This window comes from Melanostigma gelatinosum (assembly GCF_949748355.1).
Source record: "Melanostigma gelatinosum genome assembly, chromosome: 20".
In the NCBI taxonomy this organism is placed as follows: domain Eukaryota; kingdom Metazoa; phylum Chordata; class Actinopteri; order Perciformes; family Zoarcidae; genus Melanostigma; species Melanostigma gelatinosum.
The window spans coordinates 17732425-17745933 of NC_136653.1; the positions used below are offsets into that span (position 1 = coordinate 17732425).

Below are 13509 nucleotides of genomic sequence, written 5' to 3' on the forward strand. Positions count from 1 at the left end.
GGGGGGGGGGGGGGGGAGGATCAAAGGGTTAGCAGTTCACTTCACCTCAAGTTATTTTAGTATTTGACAGATGTAGAGCACCTAATCCTCGTCGATAAGATTAGTTTTATTATTTACGGGAAGAGTCATCAGTAGTCTTCATTCAGAGCGTGGGACATGGACATGGATTTCATTTTTGGGACTGAGAAATAGTTGTGATGTCGACAGATGGCGGTTGTCCGGAAAAACAGCCCCAGTGATTTCACCATTTGGTGCCCACCTCACCCTCAAAGCAACGTTCCCCTCGAAAGAACGTTAGCCATTTGAATGTTTTGCGTTTGCTCTCATGTGGATGTGAGCGTTTATCCATCGCTAGAACGTTCTCGTGTGTTCTGGCTTCAAGACATAAACGGTTTCAGTCATTTTAAGCTTGAAATCTCTATTTTAATATTTTGTTCTTAACTCTAAAAGTCTTTGCTCGGGTAAAAAATAAATTCTCAAATATATTTAAAAGCTCTTTTAGTAACCTTTGAGCCTCATTTTCATGACAGAAATCATTCAAAGAGAGCAGGTGTCATGTTTTTTCTCCAAATGATTGATGTCTTATTTTGAAAAGGAACCAAACGCATTTGACAATGGCGCTTTCTGAACCCAGCCACCGAGCTGGTGCTCTTCTAATGTCTATTTTAACATCGCGTTTTTGTTTTGTCTCATGCAAGTGGAGCTGCTCGAGCTTGTTGTGCATAAAACCATACGGTGCGTGCGTTTTAATACTCCGAGAAGAGAGGAAGAGTCGAGGGCAGCAGACTGACTCCATAAGCCTCTTCTTCTACATAAAAGAGCGCGTGCTGTCAAACTGTCAAAACGTATACTTCAAGGATTGTGATCGGTCCGCCGTGTGAGGTTCTCCGTCGCTTTTTATGTCCACGCGCCTGTGATCTGCGTGCGCCGGCTTGTGTTCGTGTATCGACACGTGTGTGTGCACGTGTCCTTGTCACCAGTGCCTCCCCGTTTGAGCGCGTCCGCATGTTTGTGTGCAGGCATTCAACAGGTCTGCTTCTTTGTGACTAACATGAACACTCTGATCCGTTTTACTGAACTCTGCAGCTCCCACTCTGCACGTCAGTAGACCTGATAAATGGAAATATGCCAGGGCAAGCAGCAGAAGAAGAAGAAAAAACATTCTGCTCCACCTCATGAAGCACGATGACGGCTTCATTGCCCACGGGGGCCCTTAAGGGTTCCCAAGGGCTCCAGTTACCAAGCGCTTTAAAAATCTGCAACTGTGCCTCGCAATTACTGCTGCGAGTAAGTGAGCTGTGGTTTGTCTCGTTTAGAAAAGGTAGAATTCAGTCGTGTTTAGCCACAGAAAGAAAGTGAGGTTCAGCCCCGTCATCGTGCGTATCCTATTGTCTCTCTAGTTCTTCTTGTTTCTGAATTATTTAGACAAGTGAACTCTTTCAAGACTGTGGCTGTCAGCAAATATTGAGATTGTTTTAATTGCACTTTCCTGTTAAACTACAAACGCTGTGCAATTAAAGGGAAATGAAATGAGGGGGCGTGATGAAGTGTCTGTAGACAGACGGAGAGGTTGGGAGCCATTTTTAATGGAGACCACACATGCAGCCAAGCAATTAAACAAAGCTGTTTCATTCAATTTCCCTCTGTAAAACAAATGTTATGCATTTCTTCCCGTCTCTATGTTCTTCTGCATGACAATTCCAGTACTTGCTTTGGATTTAAATTCGCATGCGTTGGTGAGAATGGGAGAAGTGCCGCGGCTCCACTGGGACTCGTGGGTTATTGAGATTCACAACCTTAAATGCAGGGCCTGCTAAGTCTCCTTTTGATTTTTGGAAACCATGCCCTTCACTACACTTGCTTTGATGTGCACATTTTAAATGGGGACAAATCAATTGAATTGAACACCGAGCAAGCTCTGCTTTTGTCTTGCATTCCTTCCTGCTTGCAAGACAGTGATTGATTTTCGACACACCTGTATATTTCTCAGATCTATAAAACTACAGAGAGGGTAAATCAAGTGCATTCGTTATTCTTACTAAATAGTTCTACAACCATGCACACAATGCACTGTTTGACCTTCTGGACTTATTATCAACATGTAGTGGCTCATGTTTATTATCTCTGGCTGCCTGTGCTCGGGTATGATTGTATGCATGCTGTTCTTACATTGTTCCTACCTACGAAAAGTGCACTGTAATTTGTACATATACCACAAAATCAACTGGTAAAACACGTAGTCATGGACCAGGAAGTGCAAAGAGCGCAAAAGTCCAAATAACGAGGAGTGGATGGTGAGAAGACATGGCGACAGGGGAGTCTGCCGTTCGTGTCCCGTCTAAAACCAAAAGTGAACATTGATTTATTTGTCACATAACTTTCGTAGTGATGTTGAATCAAACTACGATGTTTTTTCTTAAACTTAACTATAGTTGTGTTGGCTGTGTTGGCCTAACCAAGTTGTTTCCTGTGAAGCCTGCTGTTAGTTTTAAACTGCATTGAGTAATAACATCTCTATACAATGGTTTACATTGCCTCTCTCTACAGCTGAAAAACGCTTTTTTTATGTGAATTAAAGGGCCAGTGTGTAGCATTAAGGGGGTTTATATGAATAAGTATGTTTTCTTAAGTGTATAATCCACTAAAAATGATAATCGCTGTGTTTTCGATACCTTAGAATGAGTCTACATAGGGAGCAGGACCTCTTTACGGAGAGCGCTATTTGTGTCTACAGTAGCCCTGGCTGGACAAACCAAACACTGGCTCCAGAGATTCACATTTCACATTTCCTCCCACGCGCTTGGCACACGGGTGAAGTTTGAGTTGGTTGCACTCTGCAACCGCACCACTAGATTCCACCAGATTCTACACACTACATCTTCAAGAGCTTGAATATCTTAACATGAATGAATTTGGAAAAACTGTTTATCAAAATCCACCACAATAAATATTACAGAATGTCTTTACTTATTTCTTGGTGAAATTGTCCACAACTGAATTTCAAAGGATTATATCTTCACAGTATTTGCATCAACCAGTAACTCACCATTGATTTACCACTCAGGCAGTCACAGAGGAGATTTTATTTGCGGTATAGCTGGGAGTCCCAATAACTGGTAAAGTAATTTACTGGTGAGTTATTTCATCGTCTCGTGGTCGAAGGATACATCCATTGACTGAACAGTTGCAGAAAGAGAAGTTATTACGTTTGTAGCACGTATTCCTCTCAAGCCATAACATTTTTATCTTGAGATTACTGTGACAGATCTCAAGAAAACTGACTGGAATAAACCTCCCGGATCACCATTGATTCCCCAATTTACTTTAATGCTTGGCTGCAACCTCTAATGCCGTACTCATTTGACTGGTTGGTTCTCTGGCAGTTGTAATTACCAAATGTCTTCAGCCAGGGGCTTTGTGTTTCACACAGGCGAGGGACAGACTTTGTCTCAATTAGCTTTCGGTTTTATCTCCTCTCCCTTTCTCTACACCTCACACCTCAGTGGCGCTGACAAGGATGTTTGTACCTGCTATACACAGCCGGGATCGGCTCAATCCCTGGCATGACTTTGAAGATTAGTCACCGTGAAGAAGCGTTTGAAGTGTTGGGGTTTCTTTGAAGTTTTGCGACGCATGTGTTTTTTTTTTTTTGTCTTGTCAAAGTTTGTGCTACCTTTTGAACATTTAGTCTGGCAATAAGAGGAGGGCACAGGCATCAACATAACATGATGGAGATTTGTATCATCAAAGTCCATCTGAGGGGTGTTTCAAACCGATGTCTCCGGCATACGTAGGTCCCTTCACGCTCCACTGTCAAAGCTGTTTTCTGTGATAAGCATCTTCCTCTTTGGGAGTTCACAGGAAACTACGTGGATACTTTCCCATGTTATATGTACATATTTTAGATTGCCCTGTTTGACCAACAAGTGAATTGAAAAACTGTGTGAAATGACTTACCCACGGTCCTGAATACCAATACTTCTGAGATGTTTATTCCTGGCAATGAATGACTGGAATAAACTCTGCATTCATTTTGCACTTGGCAGGCAAAATGATTATGAAATGAAACTGATATTCGAAACAGCAAAGCAGGAAAAACCTGCTCACTGAAGCCTGATGGCCACGTAAAGAACAGCCATAGCCAAAATGTCTTGGCCAACTCTGCATGTGTAGGCTGACTCTCTCTGGCAAGCCACCGCTTGATTGATGGTGATGCTAGAGGTGTGAGCGCGTGACCGGGGCAGCTGCACTTCACCACCAGCGGATATACTATGTACACAAACCCGAGGAGGGAGACGGGCAAGCGTCTTCTCGTGAAACGGTTTCAAAACGACAGGCGGGTGCTACAGGCAAGGGCAGGTGCTGCTGGGCGAGGCCTCTGCTGACACACAGGTCATGGCAAGGCTACAGATGGCCGACCAGCCCCTCTGTGCAACGCCACCAGAGAAGAGGCAACGCCAAATATATCGTCCCTATAACCTCATGGAATCAAAAACAGAACACACACCATTCATACGCACAGTCCACAATAGGAGCAAAGTGCACAGACTTTGAAAAATGTGCTTATTTTGATGACACCGTACAGATATTCCCACTCTCCTGCATAATAACTCCATCAACAAAAGCTGTGGGTTTTAAGGTCATTTAAATTCCACTGAGCTGTTGCCAAGCCTTTGAAGCCAAAAACAAAATTGCCTGTCATCCTCTTACAATACAGCCTGTTGAGCACAGCCCGGCGCAAATAAGAGATATCCTTCTGCAAACTGTTAATTGTGTGAGCGGAGAACAAGATTAAATGCAATGTCCCTTACTCTGACAAAACACGCTGTTTGGCTACATGACAGTTTTAGAAACTGAAGCCAGGGCGGCAGTTTGTGTATTTCAGCAGACGCTTTAAAGTGTAGATTGATACTCGTAATGAAGAGTCGGGGCTTTGTTTTACTCCTCCTGCCGAGTAGATGTTAATAAATGCTAATTTGCCCCCATTAAAAATTTGTCCCAGCTGCAGCTGCAACTTGGAGCGCTAATGATGACACATCCAGATTTAATGAGGAGAGCAGAACGGTCAACGGACAAGTACATTAGACCCACCAAATCAAAGCATACCTCCACTACGTTTTAGCACATTTTAACACATTGCCTTCAGTTAGGCCATTTTACATTTGTCGTTAGTTTCTGATTAGTTGTGGATTTCAATGCAGTTTGCGGGTCATTATTAGTTGTAATGTAATTGCAGCAGATACGATATCCATTTGCAGAATACTCGTAGCAAGCAAGCAAATGAAATGCTTGTGTGGTGTTTCTACTGTATGCAAGATGTTCTGTTTGCTATCATTTCAATAATGTTTGATTTGAAGTGAATATAATCAACATTTTCATATTAACACCAGATCACATGAGTACTTGTGTGTGGAGGAAGAGGTATCCCGTAGTAATAAACCCCCGACTCTATAGAGTCTGCCACTTTACGGTGTTGCTTTTGGCAGTAGACGGACAAAGTTTGTGTAGTTACTGATATTAACTTAGTAAAAAAACATTTTTTATCCCAGGTTATCAACGGACGAACACAGAGCAGTCTAGCTGGTATACAGTCAGTTTGCAGTGTCTAGTTTTATACGCACTGATTATTACATTTGTCTGACATCATTTTGTCTGCGCAGCTGTATACTGCCATTGGAAGAAATGAAATCTTGTCATTGCACTTGAAGTGTTCCCCTGTCCGTCACAAACATCCGACTCCCCCTGGACAAAAAAACCAAATTCCCCTCGTGTATCATCCCGTGTCTGCCGTGCACCGGCACACACCGGGGTTTCCTCCCACCTCATTTTACCCATTCCCCCACTGCAGGTGAATGAGGGCCAACTGGCTCCATTTGCATCGTAGCTAATTGTCTCTTTGCTCCGGGCTTTCTGATAGTTAATTTATTTTCTGAAACAGAGTTTGGAAAAAAAAAAGAAAAAGAGGTTGGGGCTGCAAAGCGTATAGCCACTATTTGTAGTGAAATGAGGTTTCCTGCAGGTGTAAGAGGAGGCTGAGAAAGACTGATAAAATGTATAAGGTACATACGGTATAGTCTCTCTCTAGACCATAAGGGCACAATAAACCACTCAAGTTATAGAGTATTCTCAAGAATATGAAAACACCTTTTCTGTTTTTAAATGTAGTATATTAACTTATTAAAAGGTAGTGTCACTAGTATTGCCGAAGAAACAAGGAGAACACATCCCTCAATTCTTATTCCCTGAACGAACGCTCAATTAAAGACCCATTGTGCAGAAGTGTATTAGCAGAAATTTTATATAATTTTCACATCGATGTTTTCCTAAGTGTATAATCACATCAACATGAGTCATGGAGGGGTATTCAGTTGGTTGCAATATGCAACCACACTACTAGATGTCACTTAATCTACATACTGGCCCTTTATCAAAGTGCAGCACCATTAAATGCAAGCTAGAGGAAAAGTGAGTGACTAAAGCTTGTGATTTGTGAGAACAAGAAGACAAACATGAATATTTTTAACCTTTTGGAAGATGCTCCCACCGGTTTACAAAAATATTAAAGCTTGCTAATTAAAAATGTGTCCATGATGCATACTGAGGCCTACTAAACAGGCATTTCATGACATCAGCAAAAGTGTACGTGCTAGTTTGCACTGATGCTACCAAGCTCTTAATCTGTTTTGAAAAATCTGTTTTTATCTTCTGTTGCTCTGAAAAATAGAATCCCTCAGCTTGTGACAGTCGTAAATGGTGAGGCTGTGTAAATATCCCAATCAGTGTAAGTCATTTATGCTTTTACAGCGCTTCAAGCACTCTTGGCAGGCAGAAGTACAGTTGTTTCGCTTCCTTTTATAGACCCTCTTTGCTGTAGCTGTCTACTTACTGAGTTGAATTCCAGTCCAACACTTTATACCTTGTCTCATGTAGCCAAAGGGCAGCAGATTGAAAATGTGGAGGAAAATTAGATTTATCTTGAAGAGCAAACTCGTTTTTCAAGGTGCCGGTAGAATCGTGGATATGGCAGTTAATTGTCCACTATCCGGTTCATATTAAATCAAATTTATTTTCCCTTCAAATCAGACAAAAAGCTGTGACTGCAGTTTGTCTTTGGGGGCAGAACAGCTTCGCCCTCTTTCACAAAAGGAGTGCACAAATGTATGGCTGGTTGCAGCACAGAAATGATCTGCAGCCTACAATACAAATAGCAGCATTGATTTACAAATTGAGGGAATTCATTTTCTCGGTTGTTGCCGTTGCTTTCACCGGCAGAGAGACACGTTTTCAGACAAGCTATAAATGGAAGGAGTCCATAAAGCAATTATTCCACCTCTGCAGTACATGGCATGCAGCACCGTTGGAAAAGGTGTATCAGGCTATATACCTTTCTCTGTTCTGTCTCACTGAGCAGCCTCTCCAGCCTCTCCTCAGTCCGTCGAGCTGCCTTGGCAACAATCAGAGCAGAGTGGCTGAGGCATGGCGAAGAGAAATGTACAGTGGTGGAGTGGTGGGAAATTACAGAAGGAATCAATTCAATGAGATCCCTCCCTCCGTGAAAAGAAATGTCTATAAATCAGGCAGGTGGCCGGAACCAAACAACAACCTTTTAAGAGCCTGTCTACCGAGGCGCACCGCGTTACCGAGTAAAATCCAGAACATGGCTTCTTCTCTACTAAAGCCTGTCTTTCATCCCAACACAGCAGTGCTGTCAACACCCTGACCGTGGTGCTTTTTCTGCTCCGAATACGACGCGTTTTTTCAATATTCATACCGAATTAAAGCCGAGGCATGCCAGGGTTTCCTGTAATGCAACAAGAGCAAAGTGTTTCTTTCCAAAAGGAAACGTCCACCTTTTGAAAAATGTGACACCTATTGTGACAGGACCACATTGGCATGAAAGCGAAAAATGAAGACTTAACTCCTGCTCTTTGCTGACAAAAAGGCAGTGCTGTAGAAGCTGTAATCATTTTTAAAGAGCGGGGCTTTTGAACACCAGGTCATCCGTTTCCCTCTAAAAGCCATTTGTAGGCGCCATTTCCGAGCTCTTCTTTGTACTTTTTTTTTCATAACAAACTTTAAGTCTTCGGAACAATTATTTTGCCAATTACACTCCTCTCGCTCTCTCACTTCCTGTGTCGCTTCCCCATGTTTCTTCTCATGACGCTATCACCTCATAGGATGAGAAGCTTAATGGAGGTTGTAAATAAACTAAACGGCAAGGTCAGCAGGAAAACCACTGATGGAATAAATTAGTGTCCTGCTCTAAAGAAAACAACAGAGAAGACAACATGAAATATAAGAGTAAGGAGTGGTAAAAGGGCTCCGTGACCGCTACCCTCTCCTGATTTATCTGAGGAGAGAGGCAATCTAACGCTTCTCCACTGATTTGTCACGTTCCCTGACCTGTCCACGGACACCAATATGGGATGGGTGTCAGACTGTGGGCTTAAACTACCGTTAGGTGGCCATTGTGGAGCTCATTTAAGTTAGCGCATGTATGTGTGTGTGTGTGCCGGCTCCAGATTAATTTCCAGCGTCCGCCGCTGATAAATACCATAGCCACTTGAGATATTTTATTCCCACACACACCCACGTGCAGAAACAAACACACGCCAATGCAGCACTGTAAACAGCGGAATGTCACACACTCATAGTGGATGTGGGTTAGTCAGGCGTAGAAACATATACTGTGATTTAATGCTGAAAGCATGTGCTGCCAAGTGAAATAATGATGTGTTTATCCATGAATGGGCAGCCGAATGTCAAGCATGATCTTAGTCTCAGGTGTAATGGATTCCTGACAGAAAAATATCTCTCTGCGAATCACATGGCTTCTCTCGCACTTCATGGATGACTGGTCAGTTTCCTCGTCATCTACTGTCGGTACAAAGAGAGCGACCTTGCGGTGGAATCACTCCAGTTTCAGAATCGCATAATTTTCAACATGATCCCTGATATAATTAGCTGAATGAACCCATTATGGTGTAGCACTTCACAATAAAACCACATTGTGTCATCGTGAAGATAAGAGGCCACACAGTGTCAAGGCAGAGAGGCTCAGCTCTGAGGTTCTACAGCCTCTTGCAATGGAACAGAAAAGACTGCCTGTGACAAAACGTGTGCAGTGTGTGTATGTGTGTGTGTCCATGCAATATTCCAACGACATCAGTGTTACCTTGGTAACTAATCTCATTTACTGAGGATTGGATCCATTATTCAGGTTCTTCCTCTCAAAGCTGAATAGTTGTTATCACGGTGTGTCGGGGACAGAGACACGGAGGAGGCAGATATTGAATATTCAGTGTTTTCTTCACAATATTTCACATCATTCAATGCACAAAGTGTAATCCATTTGGTAATGAAACTGTTATGAAACCCTGGATTTCTACTGCTATAAAGAATAAATCATGTGTGTGCATGATCAACAGGAAATATGTAGGATCTATTCACATATCCATCTTCTTTATGCTGGCATTAAATACAGAATATATATATATATATATATTGTTCAACAGTGCATCCTATCCTTGGGAGTTATAATGCAGCCAATCATCTTTCATAAAAACTAACATTCCGGTGAAGAAAAAGGTCACTTCGGGATGCTTGTAATGGAGGCCTACAAAAGCCGAGGGTAATGTGCGTCAATAACTTGACAGCACAAAAAGTCTGAATAAAACTGTAACATGAATTACAGCCTCCGCATTCTGTGAGCAGTGAAACGGCACACAAAGCATTAGGGATGCAACAATATGGGTATTGAGATAGCAAAGCTTTCCCACTGACAGCTACTGTATTTGGTTTGTCACAAAGCAGAGGAAGCTGCTGCGGCATTCACGCGTTGTTCATTCTAGTTCTCCCACTCAGCCACTCAGGGGTAGCATTTCAACCGTGAACAAAATGTCGCTTAGGTAAGCAGCTGACTGGCCGATGACCTTATTCATTAATGAGATAAGGTAACCCTTCATTAATAAAAGCCTTCATCGACTGAACAAAAGTGTGTTTAAAATAATTAGATTTAGATTCCAACTAATTTATGTACTGACCTTGTGTTTTATGAAGCCCCAATGTGTTCAGTATTGAATACAAAAATAAGACATTGTGAAGTAAATAATAATCTGAATGGATAGACTAAAATGAAACTGATAAATAAGCCAATAAATTCTGAAATAATAGAAAAAAATACATCTAAAGACTGTATGTCTTTGTGGTAAAGTAGTAGTTGTTGCTTTCTGAACAAGCTACTACAGCACCTCCCCAGCTAACTAGCGAACTAGCCAAAGTAAAGAGCAGATGTTAATAGCAGCATTTAGATGGTTAATTATTGGTAATGTTGTGATTTGAAAGATGTTTATCAAAGGCACACAACCAGGATGAGCAAAAACATACACTGTTTCTCTGTGTTTTCTCTAACCAGCAGGAGTTAGCTAGTAAACCCATTGGTGGTTGGTTGGGAGGCTGGGGGCATGAAAATGAGTGATACAATTACACATTTTAGGGTTCCTTCAATAATTTAACAATTTAGTAGTTTATTCATATTACTTCCAATATAATTATTTATTTCATAATGTCTTATTGAATGATAATAAACCAAGGGTTTTATAGTGTTCAGCAGTATTAGCTGGAGTTAGCCTGCCCCAAACCTCTAAAGCTATGTCCTCCCCTCCCCCCCTCTGTCTGTGTCCCAGGAGGGCAACTGGAGGAGAATGACTGGTAAACTCCAGACCAGCAACGTGACCAACAAGAATGACCCGCGCTCCCTAAACTCCAGAGTCTTTATCGGCAACCTCAACACAACCATCGTCAAGAAGACCGACATAGAGGTCATCTTCGCCAAGTACGGCAAGATAGTGGGTTGCTCTGTGCACAAAGGTTACGCCTTCGTACAGTATTTGCAAGAGAGGAACGCCCGAGCAGCTGTGGGAGGAGAATATGCCCGTATCATCGCTGGACAGCCTCTTGGTGAGTCTTTCTTTTTTTCACTCTTTAGTGAGTTTTCTGCATTTACTTGCATTGCAGATGAACTCATGAAGGGCCAGCAAGATACAATCTGTACGTCACTTCACGAAAAACTTTCCTCTTGAATTACAGAATGTTTCGTTAAAGCCTGTTCTTTGCTAGAGGAATGGATTGTATCTCTTGGGAACACAAAATGTCTGGGGCATCTCTCAGACTTAGAGTCTCCCTGGGCTCCTACATGGTGAAGTGTCTGTTTGTTGTCACGCTGTTCTGGAGAAAATCCCTGCTGAATCCGTTAAATGATCCACTCGTGAATGTAAGCACAGTTTTGATTGGCTGTGAAATGTCTGTGAAATGTCTTTTATTCACATTAGTTTTGCTCAATCCGTATTAGGTTTGTCTTTGAGGAATGTTGTCTTGCGCATTATCTTGTTCAACCCATCTTTGTGAAGCCTGGGGATAAATTGCGAAGATACAGCTCATTCATAGACACGACTGCTTTACATGATTTTAAAATAGCCACGACTGGATAAGACTGCAGGCAGCAGACCTTTTGATTTAAGTCTTTGAAACGCGTTTGGTGTTTTGGTGTCTCATGGAATGTATATGGATATATATATATATATATATATATTTGGCAATAAAAACAAGAAGAAAAGCAAGAACATTAGCAGTAATGTGTTAGCAGCAAAGCATCTGCACTGTAAGAAAGCAGGACGCACGATGGAAGTGGGACACCCACCAGATGTATTTATTGAACAGACACTAATAATAATTCAGCTGAATGGATAGAGCTCTTTCCCCACAGATGGTTCAGAGGTCTAACAACAAGGAATAGTTTAACAGAGTATATATGCACATTATCTCGTCTCCCCCCCCCCCCTCCCTTCACAGATGTCCTCCTCCTCTGTCTGCTGATGCATCCACCAAGGCCAAGGTCCCAGCCTTGGTATTGTCTTTGTGGGAAGAGGGTTAAGTGGTGAGATCAGGATGACACTACAGCAAGCCAGACGTGAAAATACCTTTGATATGATTACATTTATTATTAGGGTTTAAATGAGTCTGGTTGGCCTCGTCTGCATATGTTCAGGTTTAAGAGTTCCCGGACCGGATGGGGACTAGTTTTCAGTGGGAGAGTTGGCAATCATCACCTGGTCCATAATGCAGAGGAAGACAAGGAAGTCATAGTATAGAATGTCGATAAAAGTCATAAAAAAGTCAAAGTATTTAGAGGTTGTTGTGTCTCCTCTGCATCACCAGGACAGGTTATCGGTCTAACTTTTCTTTCTAGACTACATTTATCAACCTAAACATCAAAACAATAAGCTGACTCGACTCTCCCAGCCTCTTCGAAAATCCATCTGGCTGCTGAGAGACCTATCCTTTGCTGTCCTATTGTACAGATGATGGCTGTTTTATGAAGGACTGCCTGTTTGGACAGGTATGAAATCTAACCTTTCCACCCCCAACAAATGCGATGCCAAGACACAATTTTTTTGATCTGATATCACTGGAACAATGGATGAAGGATGGAAAAGACAACAGCAAGAAACAAAAAGCTCTGTTTGCCTGATAAATGGCGGTTAACGTGTTTTTGCTTCTTTCATTAGTTTCATATTTGGCACTATGAATGAAACGCATCAGTCATTTAAATGAACTCGCAACCAGGACCATCGACAATCAGAGCCGAAACCATCACTGAGCACTCTACCGTATCCATATTGACGGTGTCACTGAGTTATTCCTTACTTTTCTGCAAATTATTTGACTCCCTTCACGGGTGATTGCTCGCTTTTGGTTGAGTAAGCGGACATAATCGAAAGCATCGTCGTTCCAACTGACCTCGCAGCAATGCAAACCCATGCCATCGTTGTTATCACTCGATCTACAAGTCATGCGGCAAGAGTATGACTGCGAGATACATCCTTAATTGACAATTAAGGACACCCTCGGTCTCAACCTCTCGAGCTGATGCTTTTTATATTAGCGTGGCGAAGGGATGACTCAGCCACGTAATGATTTGTAGTGGAGGAATGACCTCCGCAAAGGATCTGTCTTCCTGTTTAATTGAAGGGTTGTTGCCTGCAAGATTAAACTCAGAGATCACATTGAAGAACAGATCTGTTAGGTGTCTGTTACAACCACCATTGGCTGCTGAGATCACCCAGAGAACCACATAAAGAGAAGCAGAGCATGTTGTTGTGGAGGCAGAGGTGCGTTTTGAAAAGCTTGGTTTTCTGCTGGCAGTGGTCACTGCAGAAGAGGTCAGTGGAATAATCGCATCATGCTACGACTGCACGGATCCACCTCAGCTGCTGCGACGCACCGGTGATGACTAATCTCTGCACTCAATGACACGAGCGTCAAGGGTCACAGCCTGCCGCCGCCACAGAAGATAAGACTGTCACAGAGTATGGATGAAAAACAGCTGATGAACAAATGCAAAAATTCTATTATAGCACAGCTGGCAGCATCTTCCTCCCACTCTCCGCTCAGTGGAAAAAAGTGGATGCTCCATTACCCTATCTATGGATAGCGGTTCACATCGAGGAT

The 13509-nt window shown here is 42.4% G+C and overlaps 1 protein-coding gene across 2 annotated transcripts in view; it reads left to right on the forward strand.

The window, feature by feature from the left end:
* Positions 1-10703: 10703 nt before the first annotated feature.
* LOC306794081 (RNA-binding Raly-like protein) overlaps positions 10704-13509 on the forward strand; it is a gene marked incomplete at its 5' end in the record, with an annotated part of 35520 nt that continues 32714 nt past the window's right edge. For both annotated transcript variants that reach the window (XM_079291973.1, XM_079291974.1), the window contains one exon: positions 10704-10959. In XM_079291973.1, coding sequence (XP_079148099.1) covers positions 10704-10959 — 256 coding nt within the window. The remainder of the gene's footprint in view (positions 10960-13509) is intronic.